General features: G+C 44.6%; 1 protein-coding gene across 1 annotated transcript in view; it reads right to left on the bottom strand.

The window, feature by feature from the left end:
- HGSNAT (heparan-alpha-glucosaminide N-acetyltransferase) overlaps nt 1-26,470 on the bottom strand; it is a 116,491-nt gene that overhangs the window by 39,350 nt on the left and 50,671 nt on the right. The window contains exons 5-7 of the mRNA XM_082252958.1: nt 21,232-21,301; nt 12,561-12,630; nt 11,374-11,477 (exon numbers count right to left, since the gene is read on the bottom strand). Coding sequence (XP_082109084.1) covers nt 11,374-11,477; nt 12,561-12,630; nt 21,232-21,301 — 244 coding nt within the window. The remainder of the gene's footprint in view (nt 1-11,373; nt 11,478-12,560; nt 12,631-21,231; nt 21,302-26,470) is intronic.

Genomic DNA, 26,470 nt, shown 5'->3' with positions numbered 1-26,470 from the left:
TCCAGGACTTCCTCTGCCCCTTGAATTTCCTTGGAGCAGAAAATTTTTTCTGGAGATACGATTTTCTAGTGAGACATGAGACCCCAAAGATTCATACCTAGGGTGGGACTACCACCTACCTGCAGGACCTTTCGACCAAAGCTTAGATCTTGGGCGGAGACCAAGTCGATCCTGTAGTGTTTCGTAAAAGTGGAATCACTGGACCAGATGGCTGCTCGGCCTATTTGCTGAATGGAGGCCCCAGCTCTCTCTGCCCAAGACGTGGCTATGGAGCGTGTAGAATGTGCCTTCATGTGTGTTGGTATGGCTTGTTCTTGATTGTCGTAAGCCATTTTTATTGCGTTTATCCATCTGGCAATGGAGTTTTTGGATGCTGGTTTTCCTTTATGTATCCCTCCGAACAGTACGAATAGATTTGTGGCTTTTCTAAATTGTTTCTAGATAGGTTAAGGCACACCTTCTAACGTCCAGGGTTGCGAACGTTGCCTCTCCTTGGTTAGCCGGATTTTGGCAGAAGGATGGCAAGATGGTTTCCTGAGATCTGTGAAACTCTTGACGAGATTTTAGGAAGAAACAATGGGTCAGTCCTGAGTATTATTTTGTCTGGAAAGATGGTGAGAAAGGGCTCTTTTATTGAGAGTGCTTGGAGTTCACTGACCTGTCTGGCTGAGGTAATTGCTACCAAAAAAGCCGTCTTGAGCGTCAGGTTTTTTACAGAGGCTTCCGAGATTGGCTCAAAAGGGGCTTGGGTCAAAGCTTTGAGTACCAGGGAGAGGTCCCATGGTGCCACGTTCATGGTCTCAATTGGACGTGATCTCGCTATAGATTTGAAGAAACGTGTAATCAGCGGGTTCACACTAAGCTGGGTATCCAGGAAGACAAAGTGCAGCAGTGTGTACCTTGAGGGTGCTTACTGTCAACCCTGCTCCTGCTCTGTCCAGTACAAATTCCAGCACTGTTGCTACGTTTTGTTGGTCTGTTTTTCTGGTGCATGTTTGCGGAGTACCTATTCCAGATTTTCCCGTATATTTTCTGTGTAATAGGTTTTCTGCTTTTGAGAAGGGTTTCTATGACTCTTGCCGTGAGGCCTTTTCTCTGTAGAATGCCCCGTTCAACATCCACGCTGTCAATTTTAGGGTTTGAAGTTGAGGGTGATAGGCTCCTGACTGGTGAAGGAGGTCGTTCTGTAGTGGCAGGGTCCAGGGTTCTGCCTCTGTCATTTTCCTCAGGGCCGAGAACCAGGATCTTTTTGGCCAGAGAGGTGCTACGAGGATCACTCTTGCCTTTTCTGTCAGAACCTTCCTGATTGTCCTGGGGAGTAGTTGTATGGGTGGGAAAGCGTACCCCAGCCTGAATGGCCATGAGAACCCCAGGGAGTCTATCCCTAGGGCGTCTTTCTCCTTTTTCAGAGAGAAGTATCTCTCCGCCTTCTTGTTGTTCGCCGAGGCGAAGAGATCAACCTCCGGGACTCCCCATTTCCTGACAATTTTGGCAAAGATTTGGTCGTTCAGTTGCCATTCTGTTGGGTCTAGCTGTTTTTGACTCAGTGTGCCCGCTAGTGTATTGAGCAAACCTTTTATGTGTATCACTGATAGAGACTGAATGTGCGTTTCTGCCCAGGAGAGGAGCGCATGTGCCGTCCTCATGAGGATCTTTGATCTTGTACCTCCCTGTCAATTGATGTATGCCACTGTCGTCGCGTTGTCTGACAGTATCTGCACGTGTTTTCTCCTTACCGTTTCTTGGAACGCTAGTAGAGCCCTCCATACAGCTGTTAGTTCTCTTAGGTTGGAGGATGCTCTTGTCAGAGTGGGGTCCCAGGTCCCTTGCCTGACCTGCTGCCCGATGTGCGCACCTCATCCGGACGCACTCGCATCCGTGGTGACCTGGACTTGCGCCTGTGGTAACCAGGGTTTGCCTTCCCTGAGAGTGGTCTTGTGCATCCACCAGGTCAGGGTTTCCCTGACTGTTCCGGGGATTTAAATGGTCTCTTCCAGTGATTTTGGGTCCTTGTTCCACCCACCTAATAAGTGGCATTGTAGGGCTCTCATGTGCAGTTGGTTCCACTGTACCGCTGGTATTGCTGCGGACATGAGTCCTAAGAGAGACATGACAGCTCTCCTGGTCCCCTGTTTTGCTGTCTTCAGTTGGCTTGCTCTGTTGCTCAACTTCATTATCTTTTGTGGAAGGAGGATCTTTTGTTTTGTTGAGTTGATGATGTAGCCCAAAAATAGGATTTCCTGGGAAGGGATCCTGATTGATTTTTTGAAGTTGATTTTCCAACCTATGTGGGTGAGGAATAGTTCGGACTCCTGTAGACCAGCTATGGCCTCTTCTTGGGAGGCCCCATAGATTAAGAAGTCGTCCAGATAAGGGATTATCTGGACCCCTCTTAACGCGAGTTTCTGTATTGCCTCCGCTATAATTTTTGGAAATATACGCGGGGCTGAGGAGATGCCGAAGGGCAGGGCTTGATACTGAAAATGTCACGTCCTTGACCCCTCCTGGATGGCAAATCTCAGGAATTTTTGGTGGTTGGGGTGTATCTGTACGTGTAGGTAGGCATCTTTCAAGTCGAATGTTACTAAAAACGCTGCCTTTGGGAGGATCGTTCGGATTGAAAAAATCGTTTCCATTTTGAATTTTCTGTAAGTTATCGATTTGTTCAGGTTCTTTAAGTTCAGAATCAAATCGGGGTTTGCCGGAGGGTTTAAAGCCCCGTACACACGTACCGATCGTCGGCCGAACGATCAGCCGTCTTTTGTCCAGGGCTGTTGTGTCTGTTGAAAACTGCAAAAGACTGCATACGAATTTTGTCGGCCAACAACAGCCGACTGCAGAAGTGATGTCATGTGATGGTTAACTTTCCTTGTCTTTTTTCTTTTCTGAGCATGCCCAGTCTTGCTAATCTGCTGTCTGTCGGCCGAAATCTGTACTGACTGGCGAACAATCGGCCGTTCTGGTGTTGGCCAACAAAAATTTTAATGCCTGCACAACAGATTCTGTTCGGCCGAAAATGCGCTGTCGGCTGTCGGAAGCATCATACTAACAAGCCTACAATCGGCCGATCGGTCGTCGGCCGAATATTTACGGCCGACAATCGGTACGTGTGTACGGGGCTTTACTCTCAGGAAGATGTGCGAGTAATGTCCCTGGGAGAAGAGGGATGGGTTTATTTCTGTTATTACTTCTTCCCTTAGTAGCTCCCCAATTGCGGATCTCATGATCTTTTTGTGATCTGATCCGGCTTGTACTTTCGTAGCCCTGAATCTGTTTGGCGGTTTTGAACCTAACTCTATTTTGTAACCTTGGGCTATTGTCTGTAGAATGAAGTTGTTTGAGCAGAATGTTTTCCACTGCGGAAGAAAATTACGCAGTCTGCCTCCCACGGCCTGACTGGCGTCATTGTGTCTTGCTGGAAGAAGCAGTATTTGGGAACAGGACACTGGGCTTAGCCTTGTTCCTGTTAAAGGTCCATCTACGTTGTGCCTGAGGTCTCTCGTTTTTCGTCTGTGTTTCGCGCGTTGGGTGACGAAAAAACTTCCTTTCTTTTTGTTTTGGTTTTTTGAAAGGAAACCCTTTCGTTCAGTCTGCTGATCTTTCTAGTACTTTTTCGAGTTCAGCACCAAATAGCAGGTTACCATCGAATGGGATGTTGCACAATTTATTTTTGGAGGCATAATCCAAATTTTGGAGGGAATCCAGAGCTTCTTCCGTTCCCGGGATTTTATTCAGATGTTCTTTGAGCTGCTCCACCCAAAGAGCGACATTTCTGGCAACACATGTGTTTGCGATGTTGGGTTAGAACCCCGCTGCCCCGGCTTCATAGGCTCGACGTAAAGTGACATCCATCTTCTTGTCGATCGGTCCTTTAATTGACCCATATCTTCAAAAGAGAGGTCCGATCTCTTTGATACTTTGGCCAGGGATGCATCCAGCTTCGGGCATTTGGTTCATTGTAAAGACTGTAGCGTAGACGTCATTTCCTTTTTGAAATCCATGAAGTCTTTCGCTAATGGCTTACTTTCCTCATCTATTATCATTTTAATGCATCTTTCGCATAGTAATTTGTCACTTTCAGGTGGCATCTTTGCACTGCATATGCGACAATATTTTCTCTTTTCTGTTTTTTCCGTGGCTTCTGCCATTTCCTGGCCTTTAGGCTGTGAAAAGAAATCACAGGGCCCAGGGTAGCAGAGAGAGAGAGAGAAGATAGTGAGTGAGACAAAACAGAGAAGGGGGGGGGGGAAGAGAGAGAGAGGAGTTTTAGTAAAAAGCCTTTGATACTCTCCTCCGTAAAGCCCCCTAGAATTGTGCATATAAAAGAATAGGGGTAGTTTATCTGACCGGGCATCCCATCCATCCCCTTGCCTCCTTACCGTATGAGAGCTGGGGGTAGATTCCGCAGCCTCTGGTAGTTTTGTCTGGTCCTCCGCCATGAGACCGTCCCGGAGGGGGGTCACTTCAGGGCCTGAAGTGGCTAAAGCGCTGCTGCTGTGTCCTGACATCCTTTTCGTATTAAAAAGTTTTGCGCCAGGTATCGTTTGGGGCCCGCCCCCTTGAGATAAGGGCACCCCCCTGGTTTGCGCTATGTTTTTTTCCCATATTTAAGATGGCCGACCGCCACTTCCTGTGGCGGCGCCATCTTGATGACGTCACTTCCGCCGCTGCAGATGGAAGTTTGGAGGAGCGATGACAGCAGCGCGATGCGGGGGGAGCGAGAGGGGAACCCGTCCATCCGCTCCCGCGCGAGCCTGCCCGTAGGCTTTGGAGGGCGGTCAGACTACGGTATACCACTGGTGCCATAGTAAGTTTCTCCTGGCTCTGTTTTCCCCCATCCCTCCTTAACCTAAAGCAGGGATGGGAGGCAAAAAGTAAAGTTTCCTTTTCTCCCCCCTCCCCCCCCAAGAGCACTTACCTCTTCAGTGGGGGGATTTTGTGGTTTTATGATGCTTCCCCTCCTTCCTCCTTCACCCCACAGCCTGTGACTGACTGCCTCGTCAGCTGTACCACAGGGGGGTGCAGGAGGTACCCAGGGATGCCTGCCGTGTTTCCAGGCCAAAAATAACAAACTGGGGAATTGTCCCCGGTGTTTGCAGGACACAGGAAACACAAGAACTGAGGGGGGCAGCCTAGGGTGGCCCGTTTTAAACTTGTGTGCTTGTTTCCTGCAGGAGGTGGAGCCTATCTCTCATGTGACCTTCCTGGAGGATGACTAGGGAAATTATATATATTATATACACACACATTATATATATATATATATATATATATATATATATATATATATATATATATATATATATACACATACACACACACACACACACACACACACACACATTTTCATGTGTTGATTACAATTGTTTGGTCAACTGGAGAGGGATACAGTTAATCAGCAGCAGTTTGTGGTGACTTTCCCTCTTTTTGTTTGACAATTTATCCATTGATTGCCGAGACGCTTGATCAAAAAAAACTTTCTTCTTTACGTTTTAGGTAGTATGGGCATCAGTAATAGGGCAAAGGTCTTATAAAAGCGTGGGGAGAATCCGTCTGGGGCCTTTTCCCATTCTTGAGGCCCTTAACTACTTGCCGCCCGCGCTATAGCTGAAAGACGGCTACAGCGCAAACCTTAATTGCTGGGAGGGCGTACATTGACGTTCTCCCGTGCACGAGCGGCCTGCGCGCTCCCTGTGGAGCGTGCCCGGCTCAATCTGTGATCAGCTAGTCAAAGAGACTCGCCTGAACACAGATAGAAGTAAGGGGGCAGCCCCGCCCCTTACCACGTGATCAGCTGTCAGCCAATGACAGCTGATCATGTGAAGTAAACAGCAGCCAGCGATCAGCTGTTTTTTTTATCCTCACACTGTCAGTGTGAGAAAAAAAAAAAGAAGAAGATCGCCGGCTGCTGTCAGAGGGACATCAGTCCCGAAGAGGAGAGGGCAAATTGTGCCCACCAGTGCCACCTACCAGTGCCAATCAGTGCCCCATCATAAGTGTCACCTAGCAGTGCTGCCTATTAGTGCCCAACAGTGCCCCCTCATCAGCGCACATCAATGGAGGAGAAAAATTACCTGTTTGGTTGGTTTTTGTTTTCAAAATTTTCGGGTTTTTGTTTGTTCAGCAAAAAATAAAAACCTCAGTAGTGATTATATACCACCAAAATTGGTTTGAAAAAAAAAAAGATAAAAATTTAATTTTGGTACAGTGTTGCATGACTGCGCAATTGTCAAAGTGCGACATCGCTAAAAGTGGAGAATTGGCCTGGGCAGGAGGGAGGTTTAGGTGCCCTGTAGGCAAATGGTTAATCACCTGTAGGAATTCCACATCTGTCAGTGGGGCTTCAAGTGTCTCAGACGTGGTGGTGGGTACAGAAGGGAGCCCTGTATCAAATATAGATATGTTCTCCTGAGTCACCAGGAAAGGAGGTAGGGTCAGTAAGTGGAAATAAGTTATAAAGGGAGGCATAATGTCTGAATTCTTCTGTGATTTCCATATTCGAGTGTTTTTTTGGTGTTTGAGGGGGGAGTGAATGAATAGAATTGTCTGTCTGAGTTGTTTAGGGTGTAAAAAGAGGCGAGTTGTTTACCACATTTGTTAGCCTGAGAATTGGATATATTGTCCCTTGTCTCTGGCAATCAAAGAGCAAGCAGAGAACAGATGTAAAAGATTGCGTCGTGCATTCGAGAATTCCACTAACATTGGTGCAGCTAAAGTGCATTTATGTGTAGATTCAAGTCAGAAATTTTAACTAAAAGACTAGTGATTTCGGACTGTCGGTCCTTTTTGAGTGTAGACCCATGTTGGATGAAGATGCCCCCAAGTACACACTTTAAGGCCTCCCATTTGATCAAAGGGTTAGTATGGTCATGAGCATGGTCCTTGACAAAGTTAGTGAGCTTGTGATATGGCTTAGGCGCATAGAGAGTCTAATAAAAGGTTGTCATTAAGGCGCCAGGAATAACCTTGTCTGGGCAAGGGTATACGCCCTAGCGTTAAGTGTACCGGTGCATGGTCTGACCATAGTCTCAGGCCAATCGCTGGGGAGGGGATCGAGTCTAGAAGTGACAGGGATCAAAAGGTAATCAATCCTGCTGCAAGAAGAGTGAGCTGGGGAAGTAAGTATAGTCCCGATTTAGTATCCTCCACACATCTATCAGCGCCAATTTGGCAAAGAGTGAGCGTATTTTTGTCAGGGAGGCAGGTGAGATTGAGGATTTACCTGATCAGGAGTCAAGTCGTGGAACTAGTGGGGCGTTGAGGTCCCCGCCGAAGATCACGTTTACAGCACCGAATGTTTCCAAGCAGGACACAACCGAGGAGAGGAAGCGCAACTGGTCCTGGTTAGGAGAGTACACATTAGAGGCCACAAATATCGTTTGCATGTACTTTAGTTTCAAGAAAATAAAAAGGACCCAAGGGATCAATGAGGGACTCCAGCACTTCTGGAGAGGAGTGATGAAATGTTATGGAAACCCCCTTGGACTTAGCGGAGGGATTTGTGCTGTAAAATCATTTGGGGTAGTGCTTATTGCTAAAATTGGGGAAGTTTATCTGAGCGAAAAGGAGTTTTCTGCAGCAGGAAGATTAGTGTGCGGGCCTTATGAAAGTGATAAAGAACCAGTTTCCTCTTCTCAGGGACATTAAAACACCTACAGTTAAATGAGGAAACTTTTAGGGTTACCGGAGTAGCCAAGTTACGTATATCAAAAGGTCATATGGAGGTATTTATTAGGAAAGAGCCCACATCCACTCTAAGGCACCAGGGGAATTGTGAGGGAGACCGGAAGAGGGAGGAAGAAACAAAATTTAGAAATAGAGAAACATGAGAAAAAATAGGATTCAGTGAAATTAGGGTATTACACCCTCTAGTGGCGTACACTATACTGATAAAGAGAAAAAGGCATCCATGGCACATATAATGCCAGGGAAAAAGCACTACAAGGCATAGTAATATCAGGGCCTCTAAGGGCACCGAAAAACCTATATCTCTGCACCTTCCAGTTGAGATGAGAGGCCAATTGGTCCACCTTGGGAATACCCCACTGGAGGCACAACTGATGAAAAACCTCCGGATGAAGAGACCATTCCCCCTGGTCCAATGCCTGTTGACAGATAATTTACTTGCCAATTTCCCACCCCTGGAATGTGTACAGCAGAGAGGGCTGGAATGTATCATTCTGCCCACCTTAGAATACCAACTACCTCCCGAGCCTTCAGGGTACTTCTTGTGCCCCCTTGGTGATTGACACAGGCCATGGCCGTGGCATTGCCCGATTGAATGCGTACCGGACACCCCTGAAGGCGAACTGTCCAATGATCCAGACAAAGCCTGATCGTTCGGAGTTTCAGTACACTGATCGGCAGTCTGGACTCTGGAAGAGTTCAGACCCCTTGAGCACAATCTGTGCCGAGGACACCTCCCCACCCAGGCAAGCTGGCATCTGTGGTGACAACCGTCCAGTACAAGTGCCGGAGAACGAAGCCACCAGATGAGACCCTCTCGCACCCTGGCACAACAGGATCAGATTTTCTAGAGACTGTGGAGTCTTGTCCCATTTGGCCAGAATCACCCTTGCAGGGCCTCGAATGGAACTGTGCAAATGAAACCGTCTCGAAGGCAGACACCATCAGGCCCAACACCCGCATACAAGCCCAGAGGGAAGACCGTCTGCTGGACAACAGAAACTGGATAACATCCTGCAATTTCTGGAGTTTTTCCAGAGGAGGAAACACTCTGGCTGTGGCCAAGTCCGGAGTCAGACCCAGATAGTCCTGTCTCATGGAGGGAACCAGAGCAGACTTCTGAAGGTTCAGAATCCAACTGAACTCCCTCAGAGTTCCCAGAAAGGGTGTAGGGGGGAAACAAGTCCGCAGAGGACCACTGAGAAGGAAGGGGGGGGTGCTGCATGAGGAGGGGAACCCGGGGGTCTGACCATCCCAGGGAGGGGCACATGTCCACCCCAAAAACCTTCAGGGTTAGAGGAGGAGGAGGAGGAGGGGGGGTGGCTGCTTACCATACCAGGAACAGGGCGGGCACCTTTCCTGACAGACCACCGCTGCATCAGAATAGGGGAAGCTGTTGTCCAGGAGGAATGCTGCGACTCAGGCCGAGGCCAGATCATATGCCTCAAGAGACATTTAACTCGCAGGCCAGCCCCCTTCCAGTGAGGCTATGTCGCGGCCGACCTGGCGCGGAGCTGAGGTCTGGGCGTGCACACTGGCCAGACTGGGGGGACCCTCTGGATCTAGATTGCCAAGTCCAGCAATTGATAGTAGATTCTCACAGGAAAAAATAAATAAATAAAAATTCCATTTAAAAAAAAGGAAAAAAGTTGCCAGGACAAGAGATCCCAGCAAGAACTAGGTCCTGAATGTCTATAGCTGAGAGTGGGAGTATACCCCCTGGGACTGCCCCATAGGCGTAGCCAAGTTTTTTCCTGTCTAGTGTCCCACTCCTGTAGAGGGCAGTATAACCCAACTGTCAAGATAAGGAGCTGTGGGCACTTTCTGGACATTTATTGTACAAAGGAAGAGGCTGCAAAGAGGACGAGATCAGCAGTGCCAACATCCAACAATTGATGGAAAAAAAAAATAGAGTTTTATTAAGCACACACACACACACACACACACACACACACACACACACAAGCCTATGGACTAATTCCTAATTGTTAAGTAGCCCCTAAGACCAACTCTTCTTCCGACCCTTAACCAGATACCAACGTATAGAATGAACCTTTACCCAAAAAGGTCATGTTTCTCTCGCCACATCACCCCCCCCATCTGTACAATTAGACATTTTTCACTTTTTTTTTTTTTAACCAAGCAATTTGTGTTAGAATGCAACATCTTCAGCGTTTCTCCACTAGGTGAGCATTAGGTTCTTGTCTCCTCGTCCCTGAGCGTGCGCAGATGTGTCACAGGGCTTTATGTCTTGGGAGATCCCTGTGGCACAGCTGCGTATGTGCTGGTTTCCCTGACCACCTGCAGGCTTTCCTAGAGGTGCACCCTCCCTGGTTGTTTTCCCCGCTTAATGGACCCGCTGGTAACATGGAAAATGATCTGGTCTGCTGTCCCCTCAGGCAGGAAGTCGAGTGAGGGCAAGATGGCCCTCACTCGACTATGGCCTTGGAGGACCGGAGCGGCGTCATACGTCGCTTCCTAGCAACCGATTTAAAGAGCCCATTTTTTTTCAAGATGAAAAAAAAAAAAAAAAAGACTTTTTCTTGTTTAGTGTAGATGTAAAGTTCCGCTTAACCTCCACAATAAATTAAGCATCACCAGTGCGGACAACTACCAGTCACATGTCACAGTTACTTCTTGCTTTTGTGTCACTCCTTTTTTATGTTAATAAATGTAATGGTTTTTACGCTATGGGACATTTTTATTTCCTATATGTGACCGCATAATTGATGCATGTGAGAATATCCTTGGATACGACACCTCCTTTGGTTGGGACCGGTGTACTCCACGATTCTGAGGGGCACTCCATTGAATCTATATCCTTTGGGATTTCCAACTTCTTGGTTCCTTAGACTGTTGCCTGCGTCATTTTAACATATTTCTGGTAAGCAGTGGTATATGTTAGAGGTGGTCACAGCTGTGGACTGGATTTGGTCGGATGTGATTGAACTTTGGCGGCTTTGGACTTATTTCCTCTTTGTGCTATCAACACATACGTGTCTGGTAAGCAGCCTGTGATGTTGGTGGTGGTCTTCTGCTCTTACCCAGCACTTATTCCCAAATAATACACATAGGTGATTCTATACTTGCCATGTGCACTTTTGTTACAAATACAGTATCACGCTATGAATATTTTATATATACATGATTGACGCCTATTGAATATATCGTGTCGTCTGAGGCCTGGAATCCCTCCTAAGGGTCTTCCCCTGGTTATACAGTGGATTTGGAGAGCCATATATCATCTTATCAGGCGATTGAATTTGCTGTTTCTGGTAAGCAGTACACACAGTACATCTAGTGTCAATCCCTCTAGAAGATTTATACATCATCTGGATACATTTGGACTATATATTTTACTTTTATTTTTTGTTTTTGTTCACTAAACATACAATCTATTATGGGACTTTATTAGGACTTTTGTACTCATTTTCACTTATAGTCCTCTCACTTTAGCGCAGCTTTTTCTATTTATTATATTTAACATGATGAGTCCTAACAAGCACCAAGATCTCAGAGCTATAAAATTACTGATATATATGGTTAAGCTCCTTAGAAAGGATCCACTCAGCCCCCAACCGCCACAAAAAAATAAAAAACAAAAACCACCACACATCAAAAACATGGCATGGCATTCAAATTGTCAGTATCTATAGGAAATCTATTCTCTAAACACTTAATAGTTACCCTCTAAAGGTATCCAACGATCGCAGCCGCTGCGGCACAGCGTTCCATGTAACAAGATGGGCATCCTGGTTACAGAGATCAGTCCTGCTTGGAGATCCCAGCTCCTTTGGAAACAAAGAAATGTTATTTACCGTATATCACATTTAATGTTTTTCTTTTCAATGAATTAGTCACAGTCCAGTGACTGCCTTTGACTGCAGTGTCTAAGCTAGTTTACCTGACCTAGAGAACTGGGCCTATATATACACATGCACAGCCAACTTTCTCCTGTAAGTTTTTTCTGCAAGAACTCATGCAATCCTGTAGGTAAACTCACATGCTTTTAGAAACATCTCCAACAACAGCATGAATGCACTTGCAGCAAAGAAATTGTCATTTATAAATCTTTAGTCAGTGAAGACACTGAAACAGATTATGGGGGGGGACGACGACTCATCCTTTGTCTGCAGTTACGGTGCACAATACAGACAAGTTGAAGGTGATTTCATCTAGGACCTGAACAGATATTTAGAATGCACAGGAATTCGTTTTTCACATGATTTGGATAATTGAAATCAATATGGTTTCACACTATGTGTGGAAAGGCTCAACTCTTCTAAATAAGGCCCCGCTCGTACTAGTGAGATTTCTACTAGGTCTGCTGAAGCGCTGCCATGCACAATGATGGAAATCACATTCTCTATGGTGCCCGTTTATATGAATGCAACATGGATCAGTGCAATTTTTCAAAAGGTGCAGGTGCTTCTTTTGGTGCAGCATAACGAGTTGTTGGCCCTATAGACTTCAATGGGGGATGCAAAGAAATCACATGTAAAATGCAAGTATGTGCATTTTTTAGAGATTTTTTTTTTTGGGGAGGGGGGGGGGGGGGGTTGTGAATGGTGTATATTTTACATTTTGCGTGTGTATATATATATATATATATATATATATATATATATATATATATATATATATATATATATATATATATATATATATATATAAATAAAACAAAAAAAAATAAACAAACACACACACACAATGAATGAAGTCCTACAAATCCCATGATTATACAGCAGCACTACCTAGGCACTACCTAGAACTCTGAAAACAAAGTAACATAACAAATAGATTGTAACTGTACCTAGTTGAGAAATACATAAAGACTGATGCACTATTTCACTACAACAAATGTTTTCTCTTACAGAATTAATGAGTCGGTCTGTTTCAGTAGGATTGATCTGTTTGCATAACCAATTCTGTACAGGGCTCCGCCTACAAAAGCAGGAAAAAAAAAAAAAAAAGAACTGAATGTGCACAAATTTTCCATAAACCAAACCTTTAGGAGTTTCGAAACTCCTAGTGCATTTTACGACTAATGGCTCAACATTTAAAACAAGTGCGTTAATCTATGTCGTCAACATATTCGGTAACAAACGGTCAACATAAATAGAATAATTCAAAACAAAAAAGGGGACAGATCCACACTAGCGCGACTTGTCAGCCTGACAAGTCGCGCTCCCTCGCGGTCCATTGACCGCTACAGGACCCGTTCTAATAGGAGCGACACAAGTCGCTCTGACTTAGAAAAAGGGTCCTGTACTACTTCGGGGCGACCTCGGAGCGACTTGCATAGACTTCCATTATGTGAAGTCCATGCAAGTCGCTCCGAAGTCGTGGTGCATGGTAATGCACAAGTCGCCCCAGTGGTAGTAGTGGAAGTAGTACAGAGTCGTGCCGCCCCAGTGTGAACCGACTCTAACAGGTGTTGTTACACAAATATATCCCAATCACCCAGCGCTTTAGGAAATAAAATTAAATAATAATAATTGTTTACAAATCAATGCATATACAGTGCCTTGCGAAAGTATTTGGTCCCCTTGAACTTTGCAACCTTTTGCCACATTTTAGGCTTCAAACATAGATATAAAACTGTAATTTTTTGTGAAGAATCAACAAGTGGGACACAATCATGAAGTGGAACGAAATTTATTGGATATTTCAAATTTTTTTAACAAATTAAAAACTGAAAAATTGGGCGTGCAAAATTATTCAGCCCCCTTAAGTTAATACTTTGTAGCGCCACCTTTTGCTGCGATTACAGCTGTAAGTCGCTTGGGGTATGTCTCTATCAGTTTTGCACATCGAGAGACTGAAATTTTTGCCCATTCCTCCTTGCAAAACAGCTCAAGCTCAGTGAGGTTGGATGGAGAGCGTTTGTGAACAGCAGTTTTCAGTTCTTTCCACAGATTCTCAATTGGATTCACCTGGATATGTTTATTTGTGAACCATTCCATTGTAGATTTTGCTTTATGTTTTGGATCATTGTCTTGTTGGAAGACAAATCTCCGTCCCAGTCTCAGGTCTTTTGCAGACTCCCATCAGGTTTTCTTCCAGAATGGTCCTGTATTTGGCTCCATCCATCTTCCCATCAATTTTAACCATCTTCCCTGTCCCTGGTGAAGAAAAGCAGGCCCAAACCATGATGCTGCCACCACCATGTTTGACAGTGGGGATGGTGTGTTCAGGGTGATGAGCTGTGTTGCTTTTACGCCAAACATAACGTTTTGCATTGTTGCCAAAAAGTTTGATTTTGGTTTCATCTGACCAGAGCACCTTCTTCCACATGTTTGGTGTGTCTCCCAGGTGGCTTGTGGCAAACTTTAAACTACACTTTTTATGGATATCTTTAAGAAATGGCTTTATTCTTGCCACTCTTCCATAAAAGGCCAGATTTGTGCAGTATACGACTGATTGTTGTCCTATGGACAGAGTCTCCCACCTCAGCTGTAGATCTCTGCAGTTCATCCAGAGTGATCATGGGCCTCTTGGCTGCATCGCTGATCAGTCTTCTCCTTGTAGGAGCTGAAAGTTTAGAGGGACGGCCAGGTCTTCGTAGATTTGCAGTGGTCTGATACTCCTTCCATTTCAATATTATCGCTTGCACAGGGCTCCTTAGGATGTTTAAAGCTTGGGAAATCTTTTTGTATCCAAATCCGGCTTTAAAAACTTCTCCACAACAGTATCTCGGACCTGCCTGGTGTGTTCCTTGTTCTTCATGATGTTCTCTGCGCTTTAAACAGACCTCTGAGACTATCATAGTGCAGGTGCATTTATACGGAGACTTGATTACACACAGGTGGATTCTTTTTATCATCATTAGTCATTTAGGTCAACATTGGATCATTCAGAGATCCTCACTGAACTTCTGGAGAGAGTTTGCTGCACTGAAAGTAAAGGGGCTGAATAATTTTGCACGCCCAATTTTTCAGTTTTTTATTTGTTAACAAAGTTTAAAATATCCAATAAATTTCGTTCCACTTCATGATTGTGTCCCACGTTGTTGATTCTTCACAAAAAATTACAGTTTTATATCTTTATGTTTGAAGCCTGAAATGTGGCAAAAGGTCGCAAAGTTCAAGGGGGGGTGAATACTTTCGCAAGGCACTGTACTTGTGAAAGGATGAAACTGCTGCCTCATGAATAGATAAATGAACAAAAGAGGTGTACAACTCCTCCTATAGAAATCCCTGTAAGAGTCAGACACATAAGCAGCGTTAAATAGCAAATAACCTTCTATAGAGAGGTATACACAGGTGAGTCCACAGTCATAATAGCAGCATCAATCCAAAAGATAGGATGGCCAAACACCATGCGCCTTCACTGCACCACGTTACCCCACCTTAGGCAATGCTCACTCACCAGCTAATATTAAGTTCTGTGCCTTTGAAAAATAATTCCATACTCCGCTCGAGAAGATCACAAACTGAGTGCCGATCCACAGATCACCTCCCAATAAGATGTAACAGCCAATCCACATTCAAGCTCATAGGGATGCGAGGATCCAACGCATATTACCGCGGTACAAGGCTCAAGCAGTTGAGTCCTGTTCCTCCCCATTACCTGCTTGAGCAGTGTACCGCGGTAATATGCGGTGGATCCTCACATCCCTATGAGCTTGAATGTGGATTGTGGACAAAGTATATTACACCTGGATACACTAAGTACTTGCGATGTCGGGTACAAGTTAACTAGCACATGTCAAGGTTGCAAGACTGGGTTGAGGCTTAGGATTTGGCTTACCTTCATCATGAAGGGATTAACCACCTGCCACCAGCCGCCATACTTTCACTGTGGCAGGTCAGCTCTGTCAAGCGAAACGACGTACCTGAACATCGCTTCGTTAGACAGCTAGTGGGGGCGCGCACATGTGCCAATTGGCCACAGGTGGAGCCAATCAGCGGGTCCAGTGAACGCGATGTCCCCTGGGAACCCGTGATCGCTTCCCATGGAGACAGAATGGTGGTCTGACGATGAAAACACAGCAGACCGCTGTGCTGTCAGTGCTGAAATCAGGGATCCTGTGTTCCTCCCATTTAGGAACACAGGTCTCTGTTCATCCAGCAATTCCATCCCCCACACAGTTAGAAAGCATCCCCTAGGGACACACTTAAACCTTTGATCGCCCCTGATATTAACCCCTTCTCTGCCAGTGTCATTAGTGTGAAGACCCTTAAGAAGTCACATGACTGGTGACGCAAAGCGTAGGAGGAGCCAGTCAAGTCAGCCTTGTCTGTACACAGTGCGATTCGTGTTGGACGGTCAGGAATTGTAGCTGCACATGAAATGTAGAAATGAGGATTTTACGCGGTTTTATGTCTACATAAATGTGAGTGTTCTGGATGAAAATATTTTACTGAATGTTTTAAAAACCTACTACACTATGAAATCATTCTGTTCATATACATAACCGTGGAGCATACCCAGTCAGATTTAGGAGGCGGATACCAGAGAAACCATAGGACTCCCATAGGTGAATTGGCTTACTATATACTACACATTACCTTTGTGCTGCAGGTGAATGTGCATTGCACTCAAAAGGTAGACAACTGGTGGATGAATTTAGCACTAAAGTTTTTTGAAGAAGCACTGCATGTCAAAAGGGATTCACGGATGCACCATTTATTGGAAAAGATTTTTCACAATACTTTGTCATTTGTTATTTTTTTTTATGAATTCACACTTATTTTGGATTTATTGCACAGTGCATGATTGGCACATATGTATATGCGTGCCAATTTTCATGAGTTGTAGCAGTTTGAATAGGATTTTGCAAAATTATGCACCTTTATTATAATTTTTATTTTTCACTGTACTCCGAATAGCACACCACCTTGACGTGGTTATTTAATTGATATTCAAGGTTTGAGTACTTGGTTTTGGTGGTAGCAGCAATTAAACTTAACTTAGTCACTACATCTTGATCCCTGGCATTATCAAATAAAGGAAAAAAAATCTATCCCCTAGTTTGTAGACACGATAAACTTTTGCGCAAACCAATCAATATACACACTTATTGGGATTTTTTTTTTACCAGAAATATGTAGCAGAGTAAAAATTTGCCTAAAATGAAAACATTTGTTTTCATTTTTTTTTACTAGGAATGTTTAATAGCAGAAAGTAAAAAATAGTTTGCAAAAAATGGCCTGGTCATTAAGGGGGTAAAACCTTCCGATCCTTAAGTGGTTAATAGAGCTTATATTAATTGATGAGAATAAATCGTACACATGCCACAGCTCCCTTAAAATATTCTACGGTTAGAAATCAATGATTTCTGCCCTGTTGGAGGGTGCCCAGTCAAACCTTGTGTTGAACTGCTAGCTGTGTTTAAAAGCTAAACTCTTCTGCATCCACGCTGGGAAGCATTTAGCACATTCACATTAAACACATGCCAAGTATGACAGGAAACCTTCAGCAATGTGTAACAGATTGATTCATTTGCAATCCTCTGCAGATGTTGGCATTTACAGCTGCATAAAGAGGAACTGCAAATGCTGATCCTATAAAACGTGATCATAGTCTTCCTGTTTTATAAATCCTATATGCAGAATCATTTAAAGATTACCTACAACTGGGGGGGATTTTTGTAAGAACTTACCGTAAAATCCTTTTCTCTGCAGTTAATTGACAGACACAGCTCCTTCTCTTCACACCTTATTGGGTTATGCTCCTTATCGGAATAGGCACTAGGCAGGAAAAAAAAAAAAAAAAAAAAAAAAACTTAACCACGCCTATGGCATAACCCCTCAGACTCTGCTATCATCAAACAGTTTGGTTGCAAGCAGTGTTTAGAAGACAAAAAACCCCATACCTCAGAAGTGGGGGGGGGGGGGGGGTGCTGTGTCTGTCGAACTTCAGAGAAAAGGATTTTACGGTAAGTTCTTACAAAAATCAATTTTTTTCTATTGTTCGACAGACGCAGCTCCTTATCTTTACGACTCATAGGGATGTTCCAAAGCAGTATAAGCATGAGGGGTGAGAAACAGAAATGCGGAAACAAAAACGTATGTCCCCAATAGCTAAACTTAGCCAACCAGGTAACATGGAGCTCAACCAGGAACAACTGGAGCTCACCCGGAAAATATTGAACCCTCAAAAGAGAAACTAAACAGAGTTCTTTTTTAAACTCCAGCCTGCAGAACCTGGTCGCCAAAAGAAGCATCCGTGGATACCAACACATCTACCTTGTAGAATTTTGTGAACGTATGCACAGACGACCAAGTTGCCGCCCTGCAAACTTGTAGCACCAACACCTGATGGCGAAAAGCCCAAGAGGCACTCCGCGCTCTCGTAGAATGAGCCTTCACTGGGAAAGGAGGAACCTGACCCCTCAGTGAATAGGCCTGTACCACCGTCTGCCAGATCCATCTGGAAATGGTCGCAGCAGACGCAGTCAATCCCTAACAAGGTCCATCAGTAAGGACAAAAAGAGGATCTGATTTTCTAAAAGGACTAAGTGGTCTCTAAATAAACCCTGATCACCCGAACCACATCTAAAGAATGCAAGGCATACTCCTTAGGATGCTAAGGTTTAGGGCAAAGTGAAGGCAACATAACGTCTTCATTCAGATGAAAATCAAAATCCACCTTAGGAAGGAACGACTGATTAGGTCGAAGTACCACCTTATCCCCGTGTGCCACCAGATAAGGTGAGCGGCAAGATAACGCTGCCAATTCAGATACCTTGTGGGCAGAAGTGATCGCCACCAAGAAAGCAACCTTCTGAGACAAAGAAAGCAGCAAAATCTCCCGAATTTTTGCAAAAGGAGGCTTTTGAAGAACAGATAACACCAGATTTTGATCCCACAGAGGTAACTTGGATTGCCTCAGAGGAGCCATATGGTGCACTCCCTAGATAAAAGTCAGAATTAGGACATGCGTGGCTAATGAGCATTGAAAATATATAGCCAAAGCCGAAACTTGGCTTTTGATGGTACCCAAAGCCAACCGCTGTTTAACCCCTTTCTGAAAAAAGGCCAAAACCCTAGAGATCAAAAACAAGCGAGGGTGCACCTTTAGCGATTCACACCATGAAATGTACGATTTCCACGTACGATGGTAGATCTTCCTGAATGTCTACTTCATAGCATTCAAGAGCTTAGGAATCAGAGAGTCTGAAAGACCCCTATCTCTCAACACCTGGCTTTCAACAGCCATGCTGTTAAAGCCAGCGACTGTAAAGCAGGATAGAAGATCAAACCTTGAGACAGCAGATCTTCCCTGGGAGGAAGTCACCAAGGGATATCGGTGACCAGCCTTATTATGAGGGCTGCGTACAAAGACCAGCAAGGCCAGTCTGGAGCCACCAGAATGACCGGAAGGTTTTCCATCTCTATCCTGCGCAGAAGCCTCATGGGGGAAATGTATAAATCAGCCTATACAGACACAAAGGAGCCACCAGTGCATCTGTGGCATCAGCCAGAGGATCTCGAGACCTGGCTACAAATCTCTGCACCTTCTTGTTGAGGCGAGAGGCAAACAGATCAACCTCGGGGGTCCCCCACCAAACACACAGGAGGCGGAACACCCCTGGGTGTAGGGACCACTCCCGTTGATCCAACACCTGACTCCTCAAGTAATCCGCTTTCCAGTTTTCCACACCTAGAATGTGTACAGCAGAAAGAGCTTTCTGTTCAGGCCAGAATCTAGGCCACCAATACACTCTTGGTGCCCCCCTGGTGAATGATGCAAGCCACAGCCACAGCGTTGTCTGATTGAATCTGAACCGGACAACCTTGCAGAGGAGTCGTCCAATGACTCAGAGAAAGCTTTATTGCTCTGAGCTCCAAAACATTTAATTGGAAGTTTTAACTCTTCCATCCTCCAGGTACCCTGGAGCACCCTGCCCGTTACCACCGTCTAAAACAACTGAAGGAAGGACTTACCCTGGCACAGTGCTGGAGACTGAATCCACCACAACAGAGCAGATTTTGAGTTGTGGCTCAACCGAATAAAAGAAGACAAGGACTTTGGATCCTGGTTCCATTTTACAAGAATCTCGCTTTGCAAAGGCCTGGTTTGGAACTGAGCAAACGGAACTGCCTTGGAGGTCGATACCATGATACCCAAGGCAAAGCATGCAAACTTGTAGAGAGGACAGATAGTTTTCCAACAACTGAATCGCCCCCTGCAACTTTTGCAGCTTGTCCGGAGGAAGAAAAACCCTCGCCAAGGCTGAATCCACAGTCAAGCCAGTCTCAGAACCGGAGTCAGCGCTGATTTCTTGAAATTGATGTTCCAACTGAACTCCTGCAGAGTTCTGACTGTCATCGTCCGATCCCCCAACAAGGCTGAATGAGAGTTCGCTCTCAACAGAAGATCGTCCAGGTACCACAGTACCGCAATCCCCCGCCGACGCAGCAGTGCTAATACCGGTGCTAGTATCTTGGAAAAATCACTATGGGAGCGGAGGCTAGACCCAAGAGTAATGCCACAAATTGATAATGCTCCTCTGCTCCTGCAAAGTGAAGAAACCGCTGGTGTCCAGCATAGATAGGGAAGTGTAGATATGTTTTCTTGATATCTATTGAGGCTAAGAAAAATTCCCTGATGAAGAGACGCTACTACCGTGCAGATGGACTCCATCCAGAATCTCTGTACCCGCACAAAGCGGTTGAGGGCCTTAAGATCCAGGATGGGACGCACCTTGCCTTCTTTTCTGGGTACAGTGAATAGGTTTGAATAAAACCCCTGAAAACGTTACTGAGCGGGAACAGGTGCAATCACTCCTTGCGACAGCAAGTCGTGTACGGCCCCTCGCCAGTCCCTTTAGGCCCCATTCACACTAGTGCGACTTGTCCCGCGATTTTGGACCGCAAAAATCCATTATTTTCAATGAGCCCCATTCATATCAGTGCGTTTTGAAGTCGCACCGACTTCAAAGTAGTTCCTGCACTACTTTGCCACGATTTTAATGCATTGTGAGGCATATAGCCTTGCCCATGCTTTCAAAATCGAGGCAAAAATCGCGCCGCGAAATCGCGGCAAAATTGCGTTGCAATAGTGTGAAAGGGGCCTAACTGGACTGGGAATAATTGAAGATTGGACGGGAAGAACCTGTCCAATGGATGAGACTGGAATTAGTTGTGTGAAGTCTGTAAGAGGAGAGGTTTCCTTATTTTGAACACACAAGATTCACATAGATTTCAACTGAATTCAGTGAAAGTTGTGAATCTTGTGTGGGGAACATTGATAAAAATGCATTTCATACTGATTGTGAATCCTTCCAGCAGGAACATCGATCGCAATAAAAACTTGAAAGGCGGTTATAACCCCTCACCGCCATTAAAAACCAAAGTTTTGGCTTTGATACACTAACTAAATGCATGCCACAGTCACCATACCTTGGAAAACACTAACATACATTTCAAGTAAGTGTAGCAGATACTGTATGTAATAGTACCTGCCACAACAGCATCCAACATATATAAATCATGGCATTTTAAAACCATTTATCCCAAAATTATCCTCACATAAATTTTTTTTTTTTTGTAGTTTTAACAGAATAAGTATAGAGATTATATTGGGTTATCATACCTTAACAAAAATGATCCCACGTTCAGGACAATAAAAATGGCCAAGTAGACGAAAAATGCTATAACAATGGCTGCAGAAAGAAAAATTGAAAATTATTACAGTTTTTAAAATTTACATAACAGATCTATTCACTTGTATCAGACTTCATTCTCAGGCGCCTATATACATAGTAGGCTTGATGTTATAGATCCTGTGACCCTGTATGACAGGTGCAGAAAGCTCCACTTCATCTGCTTTGGCTGGGGCCTGAAGCAGAGGCAGAGTCCAGATGCACTGTTTGACAAGTTTTAAAAACATACATACATAACCCCCCCCCCCCCCCCCATTCCATTTTTATCTATTCAAGTTTTTATTTTCCAAACTTTCTTTTTTTACTGCTGTGATCTGACTTCCTGAAGAGGATGGCTATGTTTGCTCTTCATAGTCTCACTGTATGCAAGGAAAGTTGCTACCAAGATGGGCTATGGGATTTATGGTGTATATAGTGCAGTGCCCAGGACCACAACAAACATTTACTGCTCATTTCAAACAAATGGAAGGAAGTGGCAGAGGAAAAGGCTCGGGATATTGCATGTCCCTTCTGCAAAAGCCTGGCTGCTCAGAGTTTGCTTAAAAGCAGAACTAAAGTTCTGCTGTCACAATGGATTTGTATTGATTGTTCTTGGAGAATAAGGATATAGTTTAGTGTCACTTTCACTACCTTTGCTTTTATATTTGTTCTCCATCCAGAACAATTTTCTTCAGAACTGCTTTAAAACAAACAGGAACAAATCCCACTGTGCTGCTTGAAAAACGTACTGTGAGATATGATGTTTCTGTAAGGCTCCATTCACACCCATCGTATCGTTTTCAGGTGTGTTTTGCAGTGTTTGGAGGCAGGCATTGACATCTAACAAAAACATTTGTAATCTGCCAAAAAAGAAGCTTATGTACTTTGAGCTTCAGGCGAAAAAATGCTCAGATGTGCACAGGGGCTATTGAAATGAATAGTATTTTGCTTGTTGGGCATTTTGAGACTTTAGAGAGGAGTTTCATCAGCTGAAAAACGCTCAGGTGTGAGCAAGGCCCCGTTCACACTTCGCCTATTTGAAATCAGACAGATTTGCACAATTCTGCCCATGATTTCAGACTACACTAAAAATCACGGCAAAAACACGCATTTTGGCACCATTAATTCTTAATGACACCCCAGACGAGGTTAACAGATGTGCGTTTTGCTGCATGACAAATGCTCCAAAAATATGCACTGAAAACTGGGCAACATAGGATCTTCTTTGGTGCATTTGTCGTGCATAGGGTAGGTCTAGTCAAGTGCATAGGGTAGGTACAGTCAAGTGAATGGGCTGCCCTATGCACAACTCAGGGAAACATGTTAAAAATCAAGCAAAAAGAAGGCAAGCGGGTCTGTGCTACATTACGGGAAGTGTGAATTGTACAAAAGAATACAACATGGGAAAGTACATAAAAAAAAATTCAGTACATCTCTATTTTGCCCTGACAGACTTAAGTTATTTTTAGAATAAAAGGGTTATTGCAATCTGCATCCAAGCTGGGGAAATTAAAGCTGTTAAAGTTCTGCTAAAAGGTTTTCCTTTGCTAAAGCTGTAGTCAGGTAACTTTCCTGTAACAAAATGTATCCCAGGTCCTGAAGGTGAAAGAAATATTTCCACTGATACCTGGTGCTCTTCACTGCCCTGAACTTTGATGCTGCATGGGTTAAACAGCTTTAGATCCAACAATGCAGTACATTGGAAAAGGTCCCAACTGTGCTTTTCACCTTTCTCCCACTCCTCCATTCACAACAAACCTTGAATTGTGTTCACAGATTGTAACACCTGTGAAGGGGGAAAGAGCAGATGAAAGAGTGTATCCCCTCCCCCACCGAGTTACCTTCATGAAAACAATGCAAAGACTTTTGTCAATAGAAGAGGGGGGAGAAAGAGGCCAGCTTCCCATCAGGACCTTTCAATGTAATGCATGTTAAAGTACCGGTAAGCACTAGAAGTTCACTGCTGTCAAGAGGATCAGGCATCAGTGCAAAGATGATTTCTACAGGAGTCATCAGCCTTCAGGACCTGGCATACACTTCATTAGAGGCAGGTAAATTTGACTGCAGCAATGAAAAAAAAAAAAAAAAAAAAGGTTACTAAACTTCAGCTTTAAGCTTTGCGAACTATCCAAAAAACGATTGCCTTTGGTACAGAAAGTAATGAGAAAGACCTTTCATTCGGTTGTTACAGGTCCAGGGGGTGATTTATCTTACAATAGTCAAATCTGCTCTGGTGACAACTGTCCCCTTGCTTTGGAAAGATCTTCTCTCACTTCCTGTTGTGTCTCCACTACATAAATCTTCCCAGTGTGCATGTACAGCAAAAACCCAAACACACACCTTTTGGGGGCCTGGACCATTCTCTACTCCATATTCTCTCTAACTTATTCTAACCCTTTTGCTGCCACCAATATATATGTCATACGTTGATGGCAGTGGGGGTGTTTTACATATACAGCCACCTGATCAATTTCACTAGCTCCTGCAGTGTGGGAGCTGCAAAGAACCTGGAAGCAGAATGTATAGGATCACTTCTGGTTTCAGGTGCCTTACTGTTCGCTGTTGCCAGCTAAATTGAAGTGCAAGCAGTCTGCTCTTCAATGGAGAGTAGATAAAGAGGTTTCACTAAAGAGAACTGGCCACAAAAGACATTGGGGTTGATTTACTGAAACTGGAGAGTAAAACATCAGGTGCAGCTGTGTATGATAGCCAATCAGCTTCTAACGTGCTTGTTCAATAAAGCTTTAACAATAAAACCTGGAAGCTGACTGTTTACTATGCAGAGCTGTACCAGATTTTGCACTCTCCAGTTTTAGCAAATCATTCACATTAGATCATATAGTACGTTCATCCTCCTGTGATATAAATGAAACCCATTAAGGCTCCATGCACACTAGCGTTTTTTTTTTTTTTTTTTTAAGCTCTTAGAAGCCTTTGGCCCCTTTCACACATACGGTCCGTTCAGTTCAGTCATGTCAAAATGTATCAGTTTTTCATCCATTTTTCATCTGTTTTTCGTCAGTTGTTATCTGTTTTTAATCCGTTTTCATCCGTTTTTAATCCTATCCGTTTTTTTGACGGATGAAAAATAGGGCATTCATCCGTTCAAAAAAAACAGACATTGACGGAAGCGGATGAAAACGGATGATCATCCATTGTCATTCGTTTTTACATAAAGATACATTGATGTCCATTTTTCATCCGTCAACGGATGGATGAAAAACGGACAAACGGACAGCATGTTTGAAAGGGTCCTTTAGCATTTCTTTTTCCTGCTCCTAGAAGCTAAATAGTTCTATCCTATGTGTCCATGCACACTACTATTAGCTATTAGGCTATTAGCAGTTTTTGAGTTACAGCATCTAGGATCAGAAATAAAATGTTTTTTGTAGAGTTTCTTGAAGCGTTTTTTCAGCAGAAATGTTCTTAAATGCTACTAGCTAGCATTTTTTGAGCTTTTTTTTTTTTTTTATTAAAAAGAAAACTTAAAAAAATGCTAATAAAAAACACTAAGGGCTCTTTCACACGGGCAATCCGATCAGATCCGCCTGTCAGTTTTTTAGGCGGATCTGATCGGATCCTCCATGCAGCTCTATGGGGCAGCGGATGTCAGCGGAGACACCTCCGCTGACACCCGCTGCCATCCGCATCCGATCCTGTGCTTGAAATCTGGACGGATGGAAACCCTATTTTTCCATCCGTTCAGTAATCGGAGCGGATCGGATCTGATGAGAGAGGACAAGCGGTCCGCTCTCATCCGATCCCCCATAGAGGGCAGCGGGGGCTGAGACACCTCCCTCTCCGCTCTGTAAGCGGAGACGGAGCTGTCATCCGCCGGCTCAGCGGGGATCACGGATCGATCCCTGCTGAGCAACACGGATCCGCCTACGGAGCGGACTGTGTGAAAGAGCCCTAACGCTCCTAAAATGCCACAACAAAAACAAAACAAAAAACACACACACACACACACGTTAGTGTGCATGGAGCCTAAAAGTTAATTTTAGAGGACACAATAGGCGTCCATGATCGGCATGGGGCCACTGCTGATGGTCAGTGATCCTCTGTGTCTTTCCAGTTCCTGTCCCGCAGAAAGTGAGGTGGTGGATCTGGAGTCAGACTGAGGCTAGGACCGCAGGGTGAGCCACACTCGCCTTCTGAGGATCTTCCGGCGTGCTTATGACACGTTTCGGAACATGCGCACTGCGGTGGGATACCAGCGCGTGCTTATTTTTAAAGCTAGATCCGAAACGCGTTGTCCGCATGCCGGTGGATCCTCAGACGGCGAGTGCGGCTCACCCTGCGGTCCTAGCCTCAGTCTGACTCCAGATACACCACCTCACTTCCTGCGGGACAGGAACCGGAAAGACACAGAGGATCACTGACTATCAGCGGTGGCCCCATGCCGATCATGGACGCTGGAGGACACACCTATCTACATTTACTTATTCAGATGTAAGTTTTTAATGTACCTCGCTTATTTAATGTTGCAGTCTTTACTCAGAGGAGCCTGTCTTCTCTTTGTGTCTTACAGCGTTGCATGACTGAGAAATTGTCATTCAAAGTGCGACAGCGCTGAAAGCTGAGAATTGGCCTGGGCAGGAAGGGGGTTTGAGTGCCCAGTAGGCAAGTGGTTAAACATGTCAGTAGGCAGAGCTTTAGAAGCCCCTTCTATGTCATCAGTTTAGCGTAACGGAGGTCTGGTGCTAAAATGATTGCCCTTATTCCGGAGTGCATGGCAATATGCAACGTGTATCACAATCAGCGTTGCCACGGCATTTAAGTTTGTACATGAGTATATGTTGGGGGGGGCCTCAATTTCTTTTCCACTTTTTTCCATCACATAAAATTCTCTATGCGGGGGAGGGGCACATATGGGGTGTGGGGAGCATTCAGGCGGTAGCCCTGGCGCCAGGTCAAAACGTTTGGTCACTATTGTGACCTGGCATCTGGGGGTTTGTCGAGGCCTGTCCAAAACAAATATTTTGCCTGCAGCAATTATTGCCTAGGTCTGTTTCTCAGCAAGTATTGCAGCCAGCCAGCTGATATTTTCACAACTGGCACTATGGCAGCCTACATAACTCTCCAAGTACAGGTCTTATTAAACTCAAAGGACCAAAGCCTGCCCTCTACAAAGGAAATTACAAAAAAAGCATAAAAAAGGAAAGTGGTAATAAACCACCTGTCTTTTTT

Source organism: Pelophylax lessonae (genome assembly GCF_965119305.1).
Source record: "Pelophylax lessonae genome assembly, chromosome: 1".
Taxonomy (NCBI): domain Eukaryota; kingdom Metazoa; phylum Chordata; class Amphibia; order Anura; family Ranidae; genus Pelophylax; species Pelophylax lessonae.
This window is presented reverse-complemented; position numbering and strand designations above follow the sequence as displayed.